Source organism: Panthera pardus, unplaced genomic scaffold (genome assembly GCF_024362965.1).
Source record: "Panthera pardus isolate Hobbes unplaced genomic scaffold, ASM2436296v1 HiC_scaffold_11, whole genome shotgun sequence".
NCBI classification, from domain to species: Eukaryota; Metazoa; Chordata; class Mammalia; order Carnivora; family Felidae; genus Panthera; species Panthera pardus.
The window spans coordinates 103,790,567-103,815,696 of record NW_026526666.1 but is presented as its reverse complement, the minus strand read 5'-3'; the positions used below and the strand labels follow the sequence as shown (position 1 = coordinate 103,815,696).

The 25,130-nt window shown below is 56.6% G+C and overlaps 1 protein-coding gene across 2 annotated transcripts in view; it reads left to right on the top strand.

Annotated features, from left to right (window-relative positions):
* Positions 1 to 385: 385 nt before the first annotated feature.
* The window catches only part of AJAP1 (adherens junctions associated protein 1), a 121,206-nt gene continuing 96,461 nt past the window's right edge, over positions 386 to 25,130 (top strand). Inside the window, exon 1 of one of the 2 annotated variants that reach the window (XM_053899082.1) lies at positions 386 to 570. In XM_053899082.1, coding sequence (XP_053755057.1) covers positions 542 to 570 — 29 coding nt within the window. In that variant the 5' untranslated portion in view covers positions 386 to 541. Of the gene's footprint in view, positions 571 to 1,683; positions 1,802 to 25,130 lie in introns of those variants that run through there. The other variant, XM_053899083.1, reaches the window with a different exon arrangement.

Sequence of the window (25,130 nt, the reverse complement as noted above, 5' to 3'; positions counted from 1 at the left end):
CGACCCGCGTCCTTCCGCGTCGCCGCCGCCCTCACCCCCGGACCGCGCCGCCCCCTCGGCGCGGGGCTGGGACCGGAGGCGAGAGCCGCGCCACGAGACACGCACCGTGCGCCGCGGCGCCGCCCGGCCTCCCTCCCCACCGCCCCGGAGGGCGAAGCCGCGTCTCCTCCGACCCTCGCCGCGCGGCCGCAGCGCCGGAGCGCGCCCCTCCCGGGCCGGCCGTGGGCGCCCCCGCCTCGCCGCCGCCCTCGCCGGCTCGCCCCCGGAGGGGCGGCGAGCCCCGCGCCCCGGCCCGAGGATGTGCGCCCCCGCGGGCCGCCCCGCCTGAGCCATGCGCCCCAACGGCGGCGGCGCGCCGGCCGGCATGGAGCCCCGCGCGGCCGCGCTCTGACTCGCTCTGCGCCCCGCGGCCGGCGGGCGGCGGGCGGCGGCGGACCGAGAGCCGGAGACCGGCGCCGCGGGACGGAAGCGAGCGGGCGCGGGCGCCGCGCAGATGGCCGGGGCGAGCAAGGTCTGAGGCTCCGCTGCCCGAATCGTGACCATGTGGATTCAACAGCTTTTAGGACTCAGGTGAGCGACCCGGCCGGCGCCGGGGTGCGTGTGGCTGCGTGGGTGCGTGGGTGCCGGGCTGGGCTGGAGCGGCGCTCTCCTCAGCGTCGCGAATAAAGGGACCCCTCCCCGCTCCCCGCTAGCGGCCGGAGGCGGCCGCGCGAGCCGCGTCCGGGTGCCAGTCCCGAGCCCGGAGCTCCGCGGCCCCGCAGGGAGCGGCCGGCTCTCCCTGCCTGCGCGCGTCCGGGTCCGGCCAGGGGTGCCCGCCCCGGCTCCCCGTGCAGCGGGGCCGGCCGGTCGAGCCCGCGGCTCCCGGCGCCAGCAGCGCAGTGTCCTGGCCTGCCGCCCCGGCGCGCCTCCTCCCCGGGGCCCCGGCCGGCCGTGGACCCTGGGCGGGTGCCGGGGCTGCCGGAGAAAGCCAGAGCTCTCCCGGCTCCCGGCTCCCGGCTCCCGGTGAGAGCTGGGCAGGCGGAGTTGGAGGAAACCAAAATCAAACAGCCACTCCGCCCTCCCTTCCCCTTCCTCTTCCTCGGGGCCCCAGGGCTGAGCAGGGGCCTCCCGGGCTCCCAGCGGCCGATCCAGCTGTTTGCCGGTGACCTCCGGGCCCGACGGGCGCGCACAGCTGGCGGGCAGCTGGGGCGGGAGACTCTGGGGCTCTGGGGGAGGTGCGCGGGCGGCCCCCCCCCCCAACCCCCACGCAGACACCCTCGGGAGCGCCCGGGGGCTTGTCTAGGTCGGGACTCCAGGGCCAGGTGGCACCAGGGGGTCGAGCCGGGAACTCGCGGCAGGGGTACTCAGGAAGACCCTTTGGAGCAAACTTTGCCCGCTTGTCGTGGCGCTCAGCCATTCGGCCCGTGCCTCGGGCGGCCTAGGGCCCGGGAGTGCGCGGTTGTCTCGTTGGTCCCGCAGGCCGCCCCCGAACCGTCCGCCCGCCTGCCAGGGGGCTTCGCCGAGCCGGTGCGTTTGGGTCCCGGGTTGCAACCGAAAGCAGGGAGGACGTAGGCGGAGGCGGAGAAAGCGCGTGCGGTTCTGGAGTTTGTCCACTGGGATGCACTGCGCTCCCGCGCTGGGGAGGAAAGGGCCGGTAGGTGCCGGAGCCGCCCCCACCGCCGCCCCATCGAAGCTGGGGGGAGTGAGCGAAGCGAGACCCAAGTGCGCGACCTGATTTTGAGAAATCGGAAGTGTCCTCTGTCGAGCGCGCAGAGCGTTGTCTAGCTGCCTTTGATTTATGAGACAAACCCGCACCCCGGGGGTAAGCGCTGTTTAGAACGTCTAGAGAAAATTGTCAAATGTTATTATCCGCTTTTTTTTTTTTTTCTGGAAAGCGGCACTCCTTTTTCCGGTGGCTGGTTTGCCAGTGTGGGCTTTAAAAGGTTAACGGTGAAGCGAATCCTGTTGGGTATTGGCCTGGCCTGAATCGATACCGTGTGCTTGGACTAGATAAGGTTTAGGCTCCCTGTTCTGGGACGCAGACAAAATGGATCGAGGGCAGCGTTGTCGGGTGACCCCCTCCAGGTGCCCTGCCATCTGCCTCTCAGGTCTCAGCCAGCCCGGAAAGGCCTCGGGAAAGAGCAGAGGGTCCCAGCCCCGGCTCTGGGCTCACCTCCTGCTCCCAGATGCTTCCCGAGCTCCTGTCTGGTGCTTCATTTCTGACGGACTGCTGGCAAGTTATTTGAGCTGATGTGGTTTCTTTCTTTTTATTATTATTATTATTATTATTATTATTACCACTAAGTTGCTAGATTGAAAGATTAGTACATTTTGATAAGGGGAGAGGAGAGTAAATACCATGGAAAGAAGCCTCTGTGTTGGTTCAGAATTCACTAAAACAGTTCCTCTAAAGCATCCCCAAGTGAGATCTCCTTGGGATTTTGCTGTAGGAAATAGTTCTGTTGGTGATTTTGAAGTTTGACCTTTTGTTGTTGTTTTTTTCTTTTTTTCCTTCAGTGTTAGCACAAGAGATTTTCTGTATGTGTGCCTCTAAGGATAGCCTGTCACCTGTCTTGGAGGCTGACCGGAGAGGGCTCTGTCGTGTCTGTGAGAGCCACCCCCTGGCCAGGAGAGGTGCCTGGCCGGGAGGGTCTGTGTGCTTCTAGCGTCGCACCAGGCGAGGGTCGCAGTAACAAAGCCAGGATCGCTTGCTTGAAAGCTGGAAATGCACTTTTTCCTTGAAGAAAGCCGGTCATCGTCTCTGCTTACACGCCACTCTGTGGCTCCCCAGGCGAGCTCAGGGCACCCCTGCTGCCAGGCTTGGAACCTGGTTGTGTCAGGCAGACGCTGAACCCGGAGCCCAGGTGGCAGAAAGCAGCTCCAGGCATCACCTGAGCGAGAAGCTCTCTGCTCGGGCTCCCGAGACGAAGTCTGGGCTCGGTGTCTGGCTTCTGTGTTCGGCCAGAGCTGTGCAAGCAGCCTTTTCCTCTCACGAGGCAGAAACGGACGGAGTCCGATGGAGCCGTTGCTGTGCCTGCGTGGTGGTGGTGGTCTCAGAGCTGCAAGCACGGATCGCGGTGTCTTTTGAAGGCAGCCCGTAGCTTGACCGGCTGGGTCGGAGCTCCGACAGTAAGGAGCGCGGAGCCCGGCTCGGAGGGGTGCTGAGTAAGCACGCGGCAGAGTTTGGCTGCCTCCTTGCAAGTGGCCTCGGAGGCTGCAGGCCACCGTGCTGCAGCTTTCCTCAGGGGCTGGGAGCGTACAGGACATCGGTCAGGTGTCCTTCCCAGGCTGTGCTCCTGGGGGGCCGCTCTGTCTGTCCTTCCACCGCAAGGCCCCGGGTGCCTGTGTGTCTGCGTGGGGGTGGGCGTGGGACAAAGCGATGTGACGGTCTGTTTTCACGGGGTGCTTTTCAGCCCCCCCCGAGTGCTGGCCACGCACGCGGCACCACGTTCGGGCCCAGCACGTGGACCCAGCGGTTTGCCCCTCACCGTCCCCACCTCGAAAGTCCTCCAGCAGCTGGGGACTGGCCAGAGGCGTTAGGAGGACGGACGGAGTCAGAGGCTCTGTCCACAGGCGTCGCCCTCCCGGTGAAGCCTGGCTCGTGCCCATTTCCAGCTGGTGACACCAAATTGGTCGCAGCCGGAATCCATCGCGCGTCCGCGGCTGGGATGCTCATCAGGGACAGGGATGCTGGAATAAATGGCCATTCTGGGAGGCAGCTGGAATCTTTCCACTGCGGGGGCGCGTCCCCCTCCCCTCATGCCACGCCCACCCAGGGGATCCACCCGCCAAGCGGAGGAGGGGCTGGCGGGCTCTTCCCAGTCTGTCCTTTCTGTTGATTTATTGTAATCACCTGCTTCCTTTTCTTCCGTGCATCCAAGAGGGCGATAAGTAGGGAGCAGGGCAAGCCAGCGGAGACAGCTCCACGCCTCCCCGAGACGCCTGTCTCCGTGTCTCCGGAGAGGGACTAGCCTGCTTCCCCACTGCGTCCTGCGTCCTGCGTCCTCTTGGCCGGGGTGGCTCAGCTGTCCGTGGGATCTGCGGCAGCCCAGCCTGGCCTTGCCGTCCCCCAGCCCGCTGGCCTGGGCACCACCAAGATGTCTGGCACAAGACGTTTCCCTTCACTTCCCTGGGCTTTTTGTGCCCAGACTACCCTGCGCAGCCCTGCGGGTAAAAGCTGCACCCTGGGTCTTGATGAAGTGAATAACCAGCAAACCCCGACCCACCCATGACTCCCGAGCCTTCCAGAGCCCAGGGGCTCCTGTCTGGGGTTACGTAAGAGTCCTCTGCTTTCCATATGAGTAGTTGCCAAGTTTTCTTCAAAGGGCTACAAGTCAGTAGAGACCAAATTGATGTACAGATTAGCTTGGAAAGCCAAATATATCCTTGATCTAGATTTTCATGTTTGAAGTCTGGCTCGAGAGGGTTTCTCCTGCCCGATGCCGGTCAGACACGAGGGGGAGGCAGGAGCTGGGCCTTGCTGGAGCTGGAGCAGACCAGCCGTGGGGCCCACTGACTCTCCTTCTCTAAGACCCCCTTCCAGGAATTCAAAGGAGTCGGTGAGTCATGAGGCCGCCCGAGTGGGGACCGGCAGTTACGTAACTCAGATTAAGTCTCAGTTAATAGAAAGTCAGAGGCTGCAGCCTGCCCCTGTCAGAGTTTCGGGGGCCCTGGGGTTGGGGGGCCGGGCTGCCCGGTTCTCCTGCCATGTCAGGGCGGGATCGGATGTGATCGCCTGCAGGAGGCCTGGCTGCCCCAGCCCCCCACTTGGGCCAGCACTCTGCGCTCCGGCAATCGGCGAGGAACAGTGGGGTATTTCTTCACCGCCAAGCCCCCCAAACCCCTTCCTGAGGAGGGTGCAGGATTGGGGCCAGCTGCCTGATCATGTCCCAGCAGCCCCTGGATGGGCCCGGTGAGTTGTGCTGGGTTGCTGGGTCTTGTCTTCTCTCTGGCAAGGGCTCCGGGAGACTGAGGAGCCAGAGACCCAACATTGCTCTATAGGGGGAGGGGATCCTCATCACTGTGAGTCTCTCTGGCACTGAAGGTGAGCCCAGGACAGGGGTGGCAGGTTGGGTGGGAGTCCCGTGTTGGCAAAGGGCAGGGTCCTGCCACTGGACCAAGGGGACCCGGGGAGGGGGTGCTGGGCTGGTATTTGCATTTCTGTCCCCTGCCTACACTCTGCAGAGGGTGTCACTTCGTTCCCCGCCCCCCCCAACCCCCCAGGAAAGGTTGGTGGCAGCCATGCTGGGTCCATCCCTGCTTCTGCCCTCCCAGCCTGTCGTCCACCATGCCTGTGCTGTCCGCTCGTTCGGACGTGTGCCATTTGCTACACTTCTTTGTGGCCAGCCAGGGAGCACTGGTGTGGCAGGACCCACTGCTCCTCTGCCCTCCCTCTGTTCCCACCCCGTGTGGACAGCTGCCTGGCCCATGTGGCTGTCGAAGCCTTGTTGCCGGCCCTCCCGGGGGAGTCAGTGCTTGGGCCTGTGCGTGACCTCAGGGGCTTCTGGAAAGCGAAGCGTCTGGACCTTGGAGACCAAGGGGGTGTGTCCACTGGAAACCGGTGCTCGGGCTTCCTGCTTTGCCCGGAAGAGCAGCCCTGGTCTCTGGACTGTGGGCTCACGAGGGCAGGGACTGAGCCTCGTCCTTTACTGCCTCCTGAGAAGAGTGCGTGGCACATAGCAAAAGCTCAGGAGACGTCTGCGCCTGAGTAAACGTGTCCGTCTGGCACCGTGCCCTTGCTTGGTCAAGTCTTGCCCTGTGGTTACTCGTCCTTAACTCTGAGGCGTAGGAAAGGAATTCCCAGCCGGACCTGCCTCAGGTGTAGGCCCTGTCCTGCCCCAAAGAGGTACACCATTTCTTCCACCCTACTTCCTGGAGCTCACATTTCCACCATTAGAGATTCTTTTCTTTGCTGTGAGATTTAGTCACAATTGGAATGCAGACATGTTTGGGAAAAAAGCAATCCTTATGGAGCCCTATCAGTCATCATGGGTTTGCTAGGAGTGAAAGTATCCGATATCTAAGTGGGAGGAGGAGTGGCTGTAGATGGGAAAAAAACATGAAGGCAGGTGGCACAGGGGTGGCGGTGGGGTCGAGGGGGAAGGTACCACCGAGAGAGGTTGGGGAGATGTGGGGTGAGGGTGGGCTTGGGGTCAAATGCAAACTATTGGCCTCACAACTGGACTCCGTTCTCCCCTCCCTTTGGCTTTTTTGGGGATGGGAAAGTGGGTTCATGCACAGGACTAGGAAAACGTGGAGCTGACAGAGGCAGTTCCTTTGAAAGAGAAGGTTCTGGTCAGTCTGTGAGTCCACAGGTGGGCGGGTAGGTAGATGTTGAGGAGCGGTCGTGACACACACACACCTCTGGCCCCTGTGCTCCTGTCCCAACGGTGAGCTGCAGAATTTGTGCCGGACCAGATAGCACGTGTCTGCTTTTCTCAAAACGTTGGGGCAAAACTGACCTACGTTATCTTAGTTTCAGGTGCCCAGCTGGATGATCCGGTGTTTGTAAGTCGAATCGGCATCCAGCCCTTTGCTCAGTTACAGAATTTTTTTCCCCCCACTGGTGGTTGCTGGAGTGTGGGGTGGGGGTGGGCAAAATGGGCTCAGGGGGTCGAAAGCTGCAAATACGCGGTCATAAAATAAGTCACGGAGTGGCACGGGCGGCCTGGCGACTCTTAGTTAATCTGACACGTCCGCCTTAAATGTCTGTGCACCCGAGAGATGACGCCCTGATCCCCGATCTCGTATTCATTTCATCCACACCTGTAGTCCGCTCCTGATTCCCGCGTGCCTGGGGGCTGGCTGGCTGTGAGCAGGTGCCGTGCAGACTCCAAAATAAGAAGGTTTCTGCCCTCAAAGACCCCACACTCCAGTAACGGAGGGGGATACGTGTCGGGGTAGAAATAGTGTTGCCAGAGCAGAGATCAGCACCGTCCGGTAGGAAGAGAATGTGGGCCACGGCTGGGGGACTTGGGAGCCTCAGGGGGCTGTGGGTTGTCATACTGGACAGTGTCCTGTGGAGACTCAGAAGTGACAAAAGTAGATGTTTCAGAGCCTGCCACCCCTCCCCCCAACCAGTGTGGGACTTTGGTGCCGTTGCTCGTTAGTATGAGCTCCGAGGAGGGTCGGGCTGGCCAGCAGTGGACAATTGCTGTGCGTGCCACATCCTCTGTGCCTGGTCAGGCCAGTGATGCAGGTAGAGCACTGAGCGAGGGCTGAGGCAACAGCTAACGGCCTTCGGGCCCAGTCGTCCCAAGTGAGAGACAGCTGGCCTGCAGGTAGGTGGTTCACACCTTCTGGAGCCGTTCCCATACTGGGTTGTAAGGAAGTGCTTTTGGGGACTTAGGAGGGGGTGACGGAGCCTGCTGACTTGTAACAGAGGTGTCACAGGCCAGGGGACAGCCAGCGGAGGGCTAAGACAGCAAATGAGAGGATAAGACAGAAGGCCGGTCACCTTCCGAAGGGAGAGCTGACCCCCTAGAGGGACAGTTCCAGGGTGGTGCCCCAGGGTGCCCCAGAGCCAGCATCGGCTGGAATGTACCAGCGGCTCCCGAAGGAACACACCCCGGGGGTGACAGACATCCCCGGGGCTTCTCCAGCCGCGTGCACACCAGACCTGACCCAAGGGCAGGCCTTCATTCTCTCCCCGAACTTAGCGCTTATCACCTATGTGATCCTGAGAGTCTGTGCCACCTCGGGCCTCGTGGGAGGAGGACAAATGGTGAATTGCCAAGGTCTGGTTCTAATGAAGACGTTTAGGAATATTATTCCAGATAAAGGTGTGTGTGTGCATGTGTGTGGTGTGTGTGTGTGTGTGTGTGTGTGTGTGTGTTGGGCACTTTGGAGACCAGTGGACATCAATGCACTTATAGAGGGCCTGGCTGGGTCAGTCAGTTGAGTGCCCGACTCTTGATTTTGGCTCAGGTCATGATCTCACAGTTCATGGGTTCAAGCCCCACATTGAGCTCTGCCCTGTCAGCTCAGTGCCTGCTTGGGATTCTCCCTCTCTCTCTCTCTCTCTCTCTCTCTCTGCCCCTCCCCAACTCATGCTCTCTCCCAAAATAAATTAAAAAAAAAAAAAAAACTTAAAAAAAACACTTATACCGGGAGCTCCAACTCCAGGTGAAAAGACCAGTTCTTAAAACAAAACTCCTCCCGCAGAAGGACGCTTGCTGTGTTCACAGGGTTAGGCGTCTAATAAGAAAGGGTGGACCGTGCCTCATGAGAACCTGGCTGCTGATAAAAAATAAAAAATCCCTAACGAGATATTAGCAAACCATGTTTCACCGTATGTGGAAAGAAGCGTATACCATGTGGGGTTTATTCTAGGGGTACAGAAATGGCTCCACATTTGAAAGTCGGTCAAGGCAATCTGTCAAATGAAAGACTGAAGCAGAAACACCATATGAGCCTCTGCATGTGATGAATTCAGCATCTGTCCATGACAACTGCCAGAGGTGTAGGAACAGAGGCTCGCTTTCTCTACAAAAGCCCACAGCTAACTTCATGCCTAATGCTATGAAACTGGAAGCTTTTCTCCTGGAGATCAGGAATAAGCCGGGGATGTCTGCTCTCACCACTCTCATTCAGCACAGTGCTGGAAGTCCTAGCCAGAGGGGACAGAGGATGAAAAGGCAAGAAAAGACATACAGAAAGGGAGAAATAGAACTGTTCCTATTTGCAGATGATGTGATTGTCCACACAGCAAGTCTCATGTCATCTATTAAAAAAAAACCTTCTAGAGCTAATGAATGATTTCAGCAAGGTTGGAGGACACAAGAGAAATGAATCGCATTCCCATCTATTAGCAATAAACACATGGACCCTGAAATAAGAAATGCAGTGGCATTTACAGTCACTCCCCAAAACGAGACATTTCAGTGTAGACCTAACGAATCGTGTTATGCTCATGACTCGCGTGCCCAGGGCTATGTGGTACTGATGGAAGAAATCAAAGAAGAATCTAAATAATGGAAAGCCATACCATGTTCATGGACAGAGAGACTCAAGGAAGGAGGTCACTTCTCAAACTGATATAGAAGGTTAACATAATTCTTATCAACATCCAGCAAAACATTTGCACGCGTAGATGAGATTCTTCTAAAATGCATACGTGAAGGGAGGGGAACTAGCGATACCTAAAACAGTTTTGAAAAAGAATAATAAAGTGAGAGGAATCAGTGTGATTACAAGGCTTATTATGTAGCTGCCATAATCAAGACTGTGTGTCTTAATGGAGGGACAGATATATAGATTTTTCCACAGATAGATTCCCACAAATATGCCCAGCTGATTTTTGATAAAGGTGCTAATTCAGTAGAGGAGAGATAGCATTTTCCAACTAATTGTACTGGAACAGTAGGACATTCATAGCCAAGAGCAAACAAACAAACAAGAACCTTGCTATTAGGTCTCCTATCTAATGCAAAATTAACTCGGAATGGGTTACATAATTACGTGTAAAATGTAAAACTGGAAAAGCTTTTAGGAAAAAAAAACAGAAATTATTCAAGATGTGAGACTAGGCAGAAAGCTCTCAGACTTGCCACCAAAATCATAATCCATAAAAGGGAAAAAAAAACTAATACATTGGATCTCATCAAGGGTTTATAATTTTCTCTGTGAAAGACTCTCCTACGAGGGTGGAAAGACACATCGCAGAGTGGGAGAGAATGTTCGCAAACGGTATACCTGACAAAGGGCTAGTGTCTGAAAACATAAACCTATCTCAAAACGCAGCAGTGAAAAAGTTGAACAATCCAATTAGAAGCAGGTGAAAGCCTCACCAAACAGGAGTGCCAGTTAGTCGAAAAGCATGGGGAGAGACGCTCAATGTCACTTCTCATCTGTGAGAATGGCTAAGACAAGAACTACTGGGAATGGGATGCTGGCAGGGATGTAGAGAAACTGAGTCCCTCCCACACCGCTGGCGGGAAGGCACGATGGTCACAGCTGCTCTAGAAGGCAATTTGACAGTTTCTAACGACGCTAAACATGGAGCTGCCATGCGGTTGAGGTTTTCACTCCTGGGCGTTCACGCCAGAGAAACGCAGACGTGTTCACCTGAAGATTGGCGCACACATTTTACGGCAGCTCTCTTTGTAAGAGCCTCAAACTGGAAACGATCCAGATGCCCTTCAGTGGGGCGAATGGCTTAGCAAACTGGGGTACGTTGACACCGTGGAATAGTGCCCAACAATAACAATGAAAGAACTCCCGATACAGCCAACAACCTGCACGACCATCCGGGAAGGATGCTAAGTGAACAAGCCAGTCTAGAAGCCCTACAAGCAATATGGCGGCTCCACAGCATCCTTCAAAGGGTGAAATGAACAGGGTGGTCATTGCCAGGGCGCGAGAGAGGGCAGGGAGTCAGAGGGAAGATAATGTGGCTCCATCAGGGCAGTGTGAGGGATCGTTGCGACCCTCTCGGTCGCAGCGATGCCAATATCCTGCTTATATCTTTGTGCCCTGATTTTGTAAGATATTGCTGCTGGGGAAGCCGGGTAAGGGCTGCAGGATCGCTCCGTATTACATAGTACAGTGCTTGTGAAAATCTACGATTAACTTAAAATTAAAACTTAATTAAGGAATGAATAGCCTCTACTTACCTGCCAGAGACTGGCATCTGATTGTTTGGGGGGTAGGTGTGACGGGTAGGCACCACGTGTTTGGAATGAACGACGGTCGGGTCCTGTGGAAGTGGGGCAAGGGGCAAAAACAATACTTTATGAAAGTGGCCATGTCGTTCTGCCACATTCTTTAGAATGCAAAATAGAGCAGCATGTGAATGTGCGGTGTGGCTAATGTGATGAGATCCATCATCAGTGACAGTCATAAATGACCTGGTGCATAATTATTGGATGAGAAGACCCGTCCAGATCCTTATATAAATCAGGTCAGCTCTGAAAATAGAGCAGCCTTTTTGGGGACAGTCCCACTTTCCAGCCCTGGCACGTAGGGTGGCTCCAAGACCATGCTCCGAGGATTTGGAGTCAAACGCGGACGGAAACAGTTGGTTTCCAGATCAGCAAGACGTGAGCCTCAAGTTGGTGAAGGCAATGGTCTGTGGCTTTGCTTGTTTACATTTCTTTTGGTCTTTATGAGAAAAGCACTGCAGTGTGTTGTGTGTGCATGGGCGCACGTGTACAAGCATGAATGAGTGCGCACACGTGTATGTGTGTGTGTGTGTGTGTGTGCGTGCATGCACGAGGATGTGCATTCTGTAAATGCTTGTTGAATGGGAAGCTTTGCATCATTCCAAAGGCTCTACGTTGGATTTGGTCGTGAGCTTCTGTGACCCCATGGGCTGGACCCGCGGCTTCTCTTTCCATCCATTCAGGTCTAGCTAGGAGGCGCCAGGCCACCGCAGTTCCTGATCTTGTCACAAGCCAAGCTTTGTGCTAGGTGACCCAGCCAACCCCCGTCCTCTTGGCCCGTCCTCAGGATCCTCATGATGACCCTGCAGCGTGGGCATGGTTGCTCTTCCCTTACAAAGGAGGAAACTGAAGCTCAGAGAGGTTAAGTGATTTGCCTAAGGTCACACAGCTAGCTAGCAAGAGAGCTCTGATTTTTTTTTAAGTTTATTTATTTCCTTTTGAAAGAAAGAGCAAGCGAGCGAGCTGGGGAGGGGCAGAGAGGGGGAGAGAGAGAGAATCCCAAGCAGGCTTTACATTGTCAGCACAGAGCCCGATGTGGGGCTTGAACTCACGAACTGTGAGATCATGAAAATCTAGGGTTGGACGCTCAACTGACTGAGCCAGCCAGACGCCCTGAGAGCTGAGACTCGAACCCAGGTTTTGTGGACTCCCAGGTCTATTTGTGTTCTTACCATTGCCCCGTATGGCTCCCACGTTTTGTATAAAATCTACCTCTTATTCTTTTGGTTAACTTACACAGTGCCCCTTTGGGAAAAACAAAAACAAAATCCAAAACAAACAAACAACAAACAGAACTGGAGGGGCCCCCATGCTGTGGCGTCAGGTCCTTGTGCCCAGCTGATGTCAGAATCACGCATCCTTCCGGCAAGCAGACTTTTAGGTAGAAGTTTTATCATCTAAATGAGGAACTGTTTTGTAGCAAAGAATTGATGAAATGTCACAAAGGGCTGAAAACACGTCTGTGACACAGATACTGTTATTCAGCCTACTTAATAATTAAAAAAAAATATGTCAGCAACTCCACGGAGGCCCCTCTTGAGAGCTCTTGTGAAATTACACCGCGGAAATGAATGAATGGCCACACTGAGGAGGTTGGATTCACACGACGTAAGTCTGGGCAGAAGGATTGTCTATCGCGTGTGTGCATGCATGCACATGTTTATTTATTGGAGTATAATTTATATCCTGTAACATTCCCCCATTTTGAGTGTACGATCCGATGATTTTTAGTAAATTTGCCGTGTGTGCAAACGCGTCTTTCGCCCCCGATGGGATCCCCGGTTCTGTTCACAGCCAATCCCCATTTCTACCTTCAGACTCACGCAACCTCTGATCTGATTTTGCTCTCTGTGGGTTTGCCTGTTCGGGCATTTCGAACGTGGAAACCTACCACGTGCCATTGCGCACATGCTTTCTTCACTCGGCCTCATGTCCGTGAGGATTCTGTGGGTTGGAGCGTGGCTCTTTGTTCTCTGTGTTCTTTCTGAGTGGCATTCCGTTTGCGGACGTGCCCGTCGGTTTGTCCATTGGCTGGTTAACGGGCGCTTGGCTTCTTTCTTCTTTGAGGCTCGCACAAATCATGCAGCTGTGAACATTGCTCTCGCCCCCCTTGCTGCCCCAGGACCCTGTAAGCACAGACAGCAAGGCTTTGGGGGGCGGCGGTCGGAGAAGCCCCCTTGTGTTACCGAGTCGGTGGCAATGCACCGGGCAGGGGTCCAGGATTCCACCCCTGGGTTTGGATTTGCTCCTTCCCTTTGCTCTAAACAAGGGGCTGACTGCACACAAGCCATTGTTTATTTGTCCATTTTTCATTTGATAAACATTTATTGAGTGTCAGCGGTGTCTCGCCATGGTGCTGCGCTTTGGAGAGATAAAGGAGAGCAAAGCTTTGTGTTCTGCCTTGGTGCAAAGATACCACGAAGGGGAACATGTGACTCATTAGAAGGGCTCCCGGCTCGGGGCTCCTGCGGAGCTCAGGCGGTTACGCATCCGACTCTTGGTTTCTGTTCAAGTCATGATCTCATGGTTCGTGGGTTTGAACACCACGTTGGGCTCTGCACTGACGGTGTGGAGGCTGCTTGGGATTCTCTCTCTCTCCGTCTCTCTCTCTCTACCTTTCCCCTGCTCACGCTCTGGCTCTCTCTCTCAAAATAATGAATAAACATTTTTTTTTTTAAAAAAAGAAGGGCTCCCCGCTGAGCTGAGCGTGGTGTGGTCCCCCAGGGCTGGAGGAGGGCAGTGTGTGGCCTGGGACTGGAGGAGGGGGAGCTGGCAGGTGGTCCTGCAGAATGTCCCCCGGCCTCTGAGCCTTGTCTGCTGCACGGGCCTTTCCACGGGGCCTGGGGGAGGCAGCTGTGCTTACCTGGGATCGAGGACTCCCTTCCGGCGGGACAGTGGTGCAAGTTTAGGGGAGTCCACCCCCAGGGAGTACCTTAGAGCGAAGGGCTTTAGCACATCTTTGTAGATGGAAGGGGCTGTGCCGTCTGTAAGCACAGGCCTGTAGATGCCCCGTGTGTGTGCCAAGGTGGGGTTCGTTCCAGGGGGAGCTGGGAGCTTTGAAGAACCTGGTTTGAACAGAGGAAGAAGTGAAGTGACTAGTTACTATTATGCGAGGAGACAGTACATTTACCGGTTATCCCGAGCCCGCGTGTCCGGTAGGGGGCCGTGAGGAGGCTGGGCTCCTGGCGTCCCTCCCGGGCCGGTCCCGTGGGCTTGGGCAGGAGTCATGGCCCAGCTGGCCCTACAGGGTCTCTGCTCCCAGATGCCGGTCTAGCTGCTGGTGTCAAAAGCAGGGGCTTCCCAGACCTGGGGCGGGTGAGGAGACCCCACTCCGGGGACCAGAGCTGACTGGTGGTAGCCTCCTCGAGCTCCGTGTCGAGGAGGGTTTTGCGTTCTCCCGAGGCTTGGAGAGAAAGGGTGCCCACCGACTGGTCGTCGTATCTACCCTGTGCCAGGGAGTTGCCCTCCCTCCCCAGAAGGTCCGAAGACAGAGATTGTGAGTTGGGGTGGGCTGGACACCCTCCCGGAGGCACGTGCATGTTCGCGAGTGCTTATTGTGAGTGCCTGATTACGGTGTTCCAGGCACTGTCCCAACACTTGACCCGTCTTAACTTGTCCTTCCAGCGCTGCGGTGACACAGGCACTTAATTATGTCCTCTTCCCCGCGGAGGCTCGGAGAGGTTGGGTGATCTGTCCAAGTGACACAACAAGGGAACAGCAGAGACGGGGCTCACACCCGGGCTGTTGGGCCCTGCCACTTGTCCTCTGCACCGTCACATCCTGCCCTTACCTTTCTGGAAGGCAGTGCACGGCTGCTGGTTGTATTCAAGGCACGTGACATCCACCAGGCCCAGGCAGGCGGCAAAGCGTGGGATTGGAGCCCAGCATCGAAGGCCAGTGTCCTGCCTCCCCGACTCTGTGCGGAGCACACACGGGCGCCCAGGATAGGGAGGTGAAAATGACACGTCCTGACCTTCGCGTATTCTGAGCCTGGCGGGAAAGGTGATGGCTACGGAGTGTGCCCTTGTGACAACAGAAGCCCGTCCACGTGGTTCGGGGGGGGCCAGCATCCCTGAAGTCAGGTCTTCCTGGGGACCAGCTGGGTAGCCACGGAGGAGTGAACGCGGCTGGTCAGTTCTGCCCCACGGTTGGCCGCGGGGCCCCCAGACAGCGCTCTCCTCCTGGAGGTGGGTGGGGAGCACTGTCCCCATGCAGGCCAGGGAGCAGCCCTGGGAAGTAACTGGTGATTTGGGGGAGGGAGCAGGTCATGTCTGCACCCGCTTCTGTTTCCTTAGGAAAACCTTCGCAGACACTCCGTTGGCTCCAAAGTGCTTCTGCCCGGGCCCCTAAATAGCATCTAGATAGCCTGGCTCACCTTTCACGTGAGTCCCGCCCTCCCGGGCTGACCCCCTGCGATCAAAAATAAGCCTCAGGCCACAGTTTCAATCTCCCAGATCGTCTTAGCAAAGGTGAAGAGATTCCCCGGGCTGATAGGCTCCATTGACACGCAACTACTCTCTTTTAAAACTGACTTTTCTGAAACAGAATCGGTTCCCAGGCAGAGGCATCCTGTCTCCGTCTTGCAAGGCCAGCCTTGTGGCCAAAAGCCTCAGCCGAAAGCCCTGTCCCAGCACTTGGCACGGAGTATGGAATAACGAGGCGGGGAAGAGCCCACCCAGGAGTTCGCTTTCCCCCACTCCCCCACCCCCTCTTTTTCGTGACGAGAAAACGCAGGACTGTACCCAGATGCTGAAAAAAGCTGTACTTCCTGCCGAGGGACATGGTGGCTTTCAGAACGCAAGGATTCTTTAGGGAGCCAATTATGCAAGACAAGAGTAAGCATGTTTATTTTTATGACACCGCATTTCAAACTCCCAGAAAATGTTGATGGAGCGGCCCCATTAGGCGCCCGGGTGCCCCCCGATGCTGTGGCATTACACCCTGCGGGTTTGCAGGGCGCGCTCGCAGGCTCCCGGTTAGAGCCCCGCGCCGGGCCGATCTACTGCCCGTTGCCACCCCGGAGGTCTCCTTCAGCCCCCACAGATGCAGCCTCCTTCTTCCCTCAGCGTCTTCCAGGCTAATGAGATTCTCTGCACGGAAGCCTGATGCTCAGGAACCCGGAGCCCCGAGCTCACTGTGACCGTGTCTCCTCTTCAGGTTCTCATGTCCAGGGTGACAAGGGAGGTAGTTCAGGGCTATGATTTTGTAGCACCAGCCACCTGGGCGGTCGCCAGGATTGCAGCCTAGGCTGGCTCTGGGCCTGGTGGGGCCCAGGATGGCTCCCTTCCGCAGACAAAGATGAAGTGCCCCTCGCGTGCAGGTACTGTGCTGGGCACGGGCGCAGGAGAACCCTACCCTGGTCTGGGGGGAACATTTGAGGGGAGCGGGGCAGAGGCACCAGTGACATTTCAGGAGCCAAGAGGAAGAAGCCTGTGGCTTTACCTGCAGCCATTGGGAAGGCTTCCTGGAGGAAGTGACGCTTGACCCCCATCAGGAAGGAGGAGTAGAAGGAAGGAAGTGGGCCCAAGAAGGAGGGTGCATCCAGGCAGAGGCACGAGGGTGCCTGGTCTTCTCATGCCGGTGCCTCATAGGGGCGCCGAGGCCCCCGGCGGTTAAGTGACTTGCCGACTCCCCACCTCTTGGCTCTGGGGGGAGCCCAGGTGCAAGGTGTGGGCGGAGCCGGTGCATCTGGCACGGGCTGCAGGTTTTGCACAGCTGAGCAGCACGTGCTCGTGGGACACCAGAGGGAGGAGGCAGATCAGGACTCGGGCTTCCCTCCCCAGGCTGGAAGCCTCGGGGGGTCCTGGGGGAGCACTGCTCCATCACCCCGGGGTGTTCAGGGGGGCAGGGGGTGCCAGCAGCCCGGAGAGACCCCTGGGGAGCAAGCGGGCCTGCCGGAGGCCCCCCACCCCACCCCAGCAGGGCCTGCGGTCCTGTGCCAGCCCCCCGTGGGGGCTCCCGGAGACCCCAGATGGGGAGGGGCTCGGGTCGGGAAGACAGCCCAGCCGGGCCCCTTGGTCAGAGGCATGGCTGTGTGGTGAGTGTCTGGTCTGTTCTCCCTCGGAATTACTCTTAGGGAGGGGACAGGCGTGAGACCCCACGGGGACAGAGCCCGACCTGCTCCGACCCCCACACCTTTCTTTTTGTCCCTGTTTCTGCATTTTTTTCCACCCTCAGAGGCCCCTCCCACCCCTCCCCTTGGAGAAGCCCACCCCCACTCATCCTGCCCTCTCGGCACCCACGTTGGCATTTTGAGAAAAGCCCCCACGTGCAAGGTGATGGAACAGTAGATGAGTTCAATGCGTGTTTCACATAGAAGCAGGGACACTTCGGGGGGCTTGTTCCTCCCCAGGTACCGTGCTCGGGGTGGTCCAAACCTGTGTGGCCGTGAAGCTAAAATAGCTTCGGAAGAAGCTGTGTGTGTGCACCTGTGTGCGTGGAAGCGTGTCTGTGTGTGTGTTGTGGAGTGTGTGTGCCTGTGTTTGTGTTCGTGTGGAATGTGTGTGTATATCTGTCTATGTGTGTGTCCGTGTGTTTGGAGTGTGTGTGTGTCCGTGTGTGCACGTGTGTGTGGAATGCAGTGGGGCAGGGGCGGTGGGCTTGAAAATCAGTGAATAAATCCTCCCTGTTCGTCCATCAGCTGCTGAGTAGTTCGGAACCTTAATTAACAAAATCTCTCCAAAGCCCTCCAAGGTCAGGAAATACCATTAGTCTTATTTCACAGATGGGTAAACTGAGGCACTGCAGGGTTCAGCAGTTTTCCTAAGGCCACACAAGGTCTGCAGAGTGGCACCCCAGGACTCCCAGTGGAACTTGGCTGGGCCGCTGCATGGCGGGCCGCGGTTCTGGGCGGGACATCTGGGGAGCACGGGCACATCCTTCCCGTGTCCTGTGTGCTGTGCGCCTTCAGGCACCCCCACCGGGAGACGGGCTGTGTCTGGGGCCAATGTGCCTGGGGCACAGCCTCTCCGGTGAGCATTCTTGCTGGGCCCTGTCTGCACTTTATTATCCTTCACTCATTTGTCAGTGACAGAAGTCCAGGGCAGCGGGGAGAGACAACAGGGAGGGTGGGCTTCCTGCTATACCCTCGGTGATCTCCCTCAGCCCCTCCCATTAGTCTGAGACCCCCCTCTTGTATAGGAATTCCAGGGCCCTACTGAGTCACAGGGGGTGGAATTCATGTCGGTGGCCATGGAGCATATTTGGATTTCATAGGAGGGACTCAGACTCAGCCAACAGGAGGGATCAGACTCAGTCAATAAGAGGGACCCACACTCAGCCAACAAGAGGAACTCAGAGTCAGCCAACAAGATGGACCCAGACTCAGCCAACAGGAGGGACCGAGACTCAGCCAACAGGAGAGACCAGACTCAGCCAACAGGAGGGATCAGACTCAGCCAACAGGAGGGACCCAGACTCAGCCAACAGGAGGGACCCAGACTCAGCCAACAGGAGAGACTCAGGCTCAGCCAACAGGAGGGAACAGACTCAGCCAACAGGAGGGATCAGACTCAGCCAACAGGAGGGACCCAGACCCAGCCAACAGGAGGGACCCAGACTCAGCCAACAGGAGGGATCAGACTCAGCCAACAGGAGGGATCAGACTCAGCCAACAGGAGGGACCCAGACTCAGCCAACAGGAGGGATCAGACTCAGCCAATTAAAAAAAAATTTTTTTATTGAGATGAAATTCCCATAACATAAAACTAACCATTTTAAGGTCTACACTTCAGTGGCATTTAGCACGTGTCCAATACTGTCGTATCGCTGTCACCACTAGCTGCTTCCAGAACGTTTTCATCTTCCTGCAGGCAGACGGGGTGCGTTAGCTTTTGTTCGCCACTTCCCCGGCAACCACCAGTCTGCTCTCTGCCTCTGGACTTGCCTGTTCTGGACACTTCCCGCCCGTGGAAGCATGCGCCGCGTGACCTTTGCGTCTGGCTTCCTTCCTTGCGCACACCGCTCTGAGGTCCAGCCACATCGCAGTGTGCATCCGCGTTTCCTTCCTTTTAAGGGCTGAATACTAGTCCCTCGTGGGGTAGACCGCGTTTGGTCGTCTGCTCCCTCCACCGACGCACATTTGGGTTGTTACCTTTTGGCTGCTGTGACAGGGGCGTGCGGGGGTCCGTTTCCGTCTTGGTTTTCAGTTCTCTGGGCTGCCTGGCCCTCACACCAGCACTTACGAAACACGGGCTTGTGTGGCCCGGGGCGGCACCCACGCTCCCTCCCAGCCTCAGTTTCCTCCTCTGAAGGATGGGGGCAGTGGGGGTGTCGCACCGCCCAGGGCTGGGAGCACGGCGACCGCGTGAAAAGCACAGCCCGGTGCCTGGCGCGCTGGTGGCTGCTCGGTGACAGGTGACAGCCAGCCCAGCCCCCCACCCCGTCACAGAGCAGACAGGCCTCTGCTTTGCCTGTGGGCCGGGCAAGGAGCAGCTGTTCTGTCTTTACTCCTAACACATCCCCAAGGAGGAGGCTTGGGTGAGAAGCAGCACTTTTTATAAGCTCTACACTAAAGAGGGATTATGAGCCATTTTGGGAATGGATTAAAGCAATTGCCCCTGGGATGAATCTTATTCTCGGTGACTTTTGCTTTCCCCTCTTCCTGGACCTCAAAGCTGAGCTGGATGGTCTATTGAAAAGTACCTGAGCCGACGTTTATCCTTTTAGCCAGATACCAGCCCGGACCCTGCAGGAATGCGGGACCTCTGTGACCCAGCCACGTGCCATGAACTTGGAGCTTCTCCCGTGACGACCCGGCTTGTTGAACCTGTCGCTTTTCATTGAGAGCAGCGTCTGGCTGGCATGGAACCTCGCTGCCACAGGCTCCCCGGGGAGCCGCTGCCTCCCCTGCCCCCCGCCCCTGTTCCAGCACCCGGTTTCACCGCCAGCCTCGCCCCTCCGCCGTTTCCTGCCCCAAGAGCCCGCTGGGTCACCTGTTCAGGAGGACACGTGAAACCGGGAGCAAACCCGAATGAACTGGACCACGGTTTTCCGGGATGCTCTTTTGCCTTCTCCCTTGTTGGGGGTGGGGGGGTGGGGCAGGGCACAGACTTCGTCCACACTGGGGATTTAAGTGTTTGGAAATGATCTCTGAGGGATGTCCTGGCATGCAAATCATCTGAGAATATCCCAAACTTGTACCCATCATCTCTGCTCTGTAGAGACGGGTGGGGATAGTAACACTTCCTGGTACTTTAAAGCATGCGTCACACTCCCCAGGCATTGTTTTGCTTGCTTTTCACAGCAATGAGTAGACTTTGGGTGGTTTTGCTCACTTGATATAGAAGAAGAAACTGAGGTCCGTGGTGTAAGAATGATCACAGTATTGACATTGTGAGGACAGGAAGACAGTCCTCAAAGCAACAGTAGCACCTGACTGTGGTGAGGGACTTAGGGCGTATCTTGTAGCGTGTGTATATATACCACCCCATCCGACAGCCGTGGGCTCACAGGTTCGGGACGGTCTGTCGTCCTGAGCACAGCCGGGGAGTGAGGGCAGGGAAGTCTCTTGGGTCCTGCTGTCCTCTCTGGGCACCTCTCCCGGTCTGTGCCCCGTCAAGTTCTCATTCATCACAGGATGATGGCATGTGGCATGGAAACCTCGTTAGCTGTGCTTCTAATCCAAAAGATATCGGCCCATTATTTTTCCTGCTTTTGTAGATGCAGAGACTGAACAAAATTGAATCCCTGGGTAACCAGAAAATGTAATTAATGGGAACACAACATTTCACAGGGAAGCTGGTTAGAGCCCGCTTTCATTGTAATGATCTAACCAGGGACCCGCGGTGCGGACCTCCCGCTTTTGTGCTCAGGTGCCTGGCAAGAGCGGAGACGTTCGAAGTGAGCACTCTCATGATCCCCGTTCCTTCGATGAGCTCCTCACAGCACCCTCGCCCTCTGTCCCGGGGGTTCCTGTGGGCTTGGGCGCAGCGGGTCTCAGAGTCCTGCCTGCTCGTGGGTCATGTTGTGGTGTGCACATTTAAGCTGAGCAGTCAGGCGCCTCCCAGGGTGTGGGTTTTTATGGGGGGGGGGGTGTCGTGGGGCACATGCACGTTGTGCCGGGTGGAAGAAGGAGCCGGCGGTCACATGGTCCTTCCACCGCTGCACCTTAGGCTGCCAGCGTCACTGAGGTTATTGGACCCCAATCACTGTGACGTAAGGACCTCCAGGCATATCGAGTAGAAACAAAACAGCCAAAGCACCAGGAGCCTCAAAGGGCCACACGCAGCCGGATATTTTTGTCTTGGGTTCATTCCAGAAGGAAAACTGTTTCTACCGCTTTGCCCATGTGATGTTGGGAGATGGCAGGTTTCTGCTGGGGACCCTGCGTCCTGCTTTCAAATGATGACAAAGCTCTAGCCTCAGGGGTCCGGGAGCCGAATGTCCGGCACAACCCCTCAGGAGGCCTCAGAGCAGCCAATGCTGGGAACTAGAACCCAGAGTGGAGCCTTTCCACTGCAAACAGCAGCTGTCCCCAGCGCCATTTCCAGGGATGGGGTCACATCTGTCCGGTGCACACGGAGACCCTTTCTCACGGGGGACGTGGGGACCCTGTGAACCCCAAGCAGTCCTTCCCCTAGTCCCTGGGCTGTGACCACGGTGTGATACCATGTCCTGAATACGTCACCTGACACAACAGGGGCTGAAGCACAAACAATTAAGGTCACTAATCAGTTAATCCTAAAATAGGGAGATTATCCCACATTGTACAGGGAGTTCAATGTGCCCTTAAACCCAGAGACAAAAAGAAAGATGGAGACATGCAGGAGTGGGGGCAGTGAGATTGGAGACACAAGAAGGATGTGATGTGTCTCGAAGGACAGAGGACCACATGTCACAGAGACAGGGCCTGGGTCCCATAGCCCTGAGGGACCAGAGTCCGCTTCCCCGGGGTCTCCAGGAGGGGACGCAGCCCAGCGGTGCCCTGATGTGAGCGGAGGACCGGCCATGCCCTGCCGCACTCTGACCCACGGGCTGAGCTGATGAGTGGGTGATGCTTTAAGCCACTAAGTTTGTGGCCTTCTGTTACATGGCCGCAGATTACTGGTTCCAGTAAATTAGCTGGTGAGATGTCCTGGTCGTCCAGTGTTGTCCCCACCTCCTTCCCCCTCTGTTCCCCCCTCCCTGTCTGCCCTTTATAATCTGTCTGTGGGCGGCCCACGAGACCTCTTTTCCCTGTGGGGTGTGGACACACAGGTGTTCCGGCATCCGGCCCGGACGACGGGCTCGCTGGTGGCATACCATCCCCAAGCGGACCCATTCGGGTGTGAGTTCTGGCTCAACTTCACGCTTCGTCAACGACTGAGTGAGTTCACCACTGGCATTTTGGACACATGACTACTCTTTCCTGCTCCAACCCAGGCTTTATCAGAACTCCTGGCCCAGGGCCTCAGTAGGCAGGAGCAGAAAATTTGAGATCTCCGTGGGAAGTGCTGAACCACATTGTCCCCGGATAAAATACAGGCTGCCCAGTTACTTTAATTTATGCCCGGTTATTGTCTAATTTCAGACAAACAACAAACATTTTTTTTGGTGTAAGTATGTCCCAACTACTGCATGGGATATTCTTATCCAAAAAAAAAAAAAAAAGCTGTTGTTTCCCTGAAATGCAAATGTAACTGGGCATCTGGTACTTTTATTGGCTAAATCTGGCCGCCCCCGTTCCCAGAGATGGCAAACTGGCCCAGAGGCCAGGTTGGAGCACAGGGCAGTAGTCAGGGAAAGGGCGCTGGAGACAGGACTCAGGGGCTTTGGGTTGAGTAACCATTCTCAGGGTCAGGGGTCAGCAGACAATGGTTCGAGGGGCAAATCTCACGGCTGCCTGACTTTATAAAGTTTTATTCACACAGGGCCACACACACTCGTTTGCACATTGTCTGTGACCGCTTTTGTGCTCTGCAGAAGACAGAATTGAGTGGTCGTGACAGAGACCCCAGCCAAGGCTGCAGAGCCCAAAACACTGGCTCTCTGGGCCTTTCTGGAAATAGTTGGCCCGCCCCTGCTGCACGGTCGGAGGTTAACAGGAAAGTGACGGTCACCGAGGTAGGGACTCAGGTCAGATACGAGGGGGGCACCTTCTGACCCAGAGGGCCCGGCCTTCTCGTGTGGTGGGCAGAGGCTCTCGGGGCCCTGCTGTCCACGGGAGGCTTGCAGAGCTCCTGTTCTGATGGCTTGGGGACCATTCTGATGGCTCGGGGACAGGAGCTGCCTCCACTCTTCTCTGCCTCCCCGCCTCCGTATTTTGGGGTCTCTGGCAGAAAGTTCTATGCAAACAAAAGCCTCGTTTCATCTGTGTCCTCCTATTTCTGTCTTGGTGCGTACTTTTGTGGTTCCTTCTCGACATTCAGCATTTTCAGGCACAGATTCTGCACAGGGCATGAATCACGGTGCCATGTGGCCGTGGAGAAGCTGTCGTGGGTGCTGGCCCGGGCAGCTTCCCGCAGGTGGAAGAATGTTCTCCCTTCACCGTGAGGCCCAGGTGTCAGAGCCTCAGAGCTGGAGAGAGGGGACAGGACCCTCACACAGCCTGCACCCACCTCTCCTGGGCCATCGGGCTCCCTCCCGAGCCCCCTCTGGTGAGCGCTGTGTGCCTTTGTGAGGTCACAGGGCGCTGTCCCCAGGGGTACCCTCACCCTGACATCCTCTCCAGTGTTTGGGGGGGTTCCCCAGGACCACTCCCCTGCTGACACCAGCTGCAGCATTTGGGGGTCCCCAGTGATTTGCTAGAAGGGCTCACGGAACTCACAAGGACCCCTATACTCACAGTTAGGGTTTCTTACAGGGAATGGACAGATTAAAATCAGTGAAGGGAAGGGATATGTGAGTCCAGGAAGGAACTAGACTCCCGGACAACCTCTCCCCGTGGAGGCAGGACACCTTGCTCTCCTGGTGACAGTGTGTGGCAGGGCACAGGGAGTGCTGCCCTCCAGGGAAGCTCCCCAGAGTCTTGGGGCCCAAGGTTTTTACTGCAGCTTACTCACATAGATCAAGGTGACCGCCCACACGGCTGACCTCAGTCTCAGCCCCTAGGGAGGCCAAGCAGATAACCACGTGACCCAAAGCCCCCACCATCAGTCACACTGCTAGGCTGTTTGGTGGCCAAGGCCCCCGGGGAAAATATGGACACTCTTCTCGGGCATGACGTTCAGGGGTCCTGGAGACAGCTCCCAGCAGCTGAGGGCAAAGGCCACACCGGTTTGGGCAAAGCTTAAATTCCCTGCCCCACAACGTGCCTGACACTCGGGGTGGGGTCTTGGTCAATCCCACTCTTGATGATGCTGTTGCCAAAGCCCGTGGAACCTTTGCCCAAAGGCCTTCTGGGCAGAAAAATGGGAGAGAGTGGAGGGAAGTTCCTCCGTCAATCAGTAGGCCATCCCCAGGGCCTGCTTTTCCCCCTGCGACCCAGACCTGTGCACTGAGAGGAGGTCCGCCGTGTGGCTCCCAGCTTCCACGTCCTCGTGCGGGGACCCCCAGCCCCGCAGGTCTCCTGTGGAGCCTCCCCTCCTGTGGCCCCTGGGCCTGAAGAGTGTTTCAGGAGAGTGATGCTCTCCTAGCGCCTGTGGTTGCTGCAAGATCAGTGGGCCCCGTGTGTTTGCTTCCTCATTTCATTTTTGGTGCCTCTGTATTAGTCACGCTCCTTCAATTTCCTCATCTCCTATGCACTTGCTCGTTTTTTTCTTCCCTTTTTTTTTAACCAGTTCCAAAAAAAGATGATTTGTGAGAAGGCAGTAAAAACGGAGTTTATTTACAACAAATCCAAACTTTGGCCAAGGATTCCAGAAGAGGCCACCGGCTCCTGGAACGTGCCCGGTCGTGTCATCGACACATGAAGTTGGGGTCCGGCTGGCTGGGTTAGACCCTGCCCCCTGCTGCTGTCCTCCCAGGCTCCCCGATGCCCACGTCGACACCGCCCTTCTCAGAGGGAGTCAGCTTTCAAACAACACGCACATACAAGAGGGAGAGAGAAGGAAGGCGGTTCCTTGGGAAACCCAATGCACCTGGATGCTGATCTGGGGGCAGGAACAGGTGGGCTGGTGAGGGAGACCAGGGGTTGTTGGGCTCCCCGCTCACCCAGCATCCAAGCTTTGGGGCAACATGGCCCTCAAACAGGTCTTCTCTACCAGTGTCTGCACCAAGGGGGCAGCAAAAATATGGTAACGTGAGAATTTCAGTCTCTATATTACTGTTAATGAATTTGCTGTGAGTAGCAAAATAAATGCAATGGTGTCGGCTCCAGGAGCTAAAAAGAAATACCACTGATGCACTGCTATCAGCTGGAGGTGGGTAGAAGCCGGGACGTTCCCCAGGCCTTGGGTGGAAGGGAGTGTGGCAAAGAAGAGTTCAGCACAGAGGAGCGAGCTCCCATCCCTCATCCTGGGCTCTTTGGACTGAAGAGCCCTGGCCCTTCTGTGAGGGATGCGGCTGTGGTGGCGGGCTTGACCACACCTGGGAAGCCGTGAGCCTTCCGCAGGCCACGGGGGCAGGGCAAAA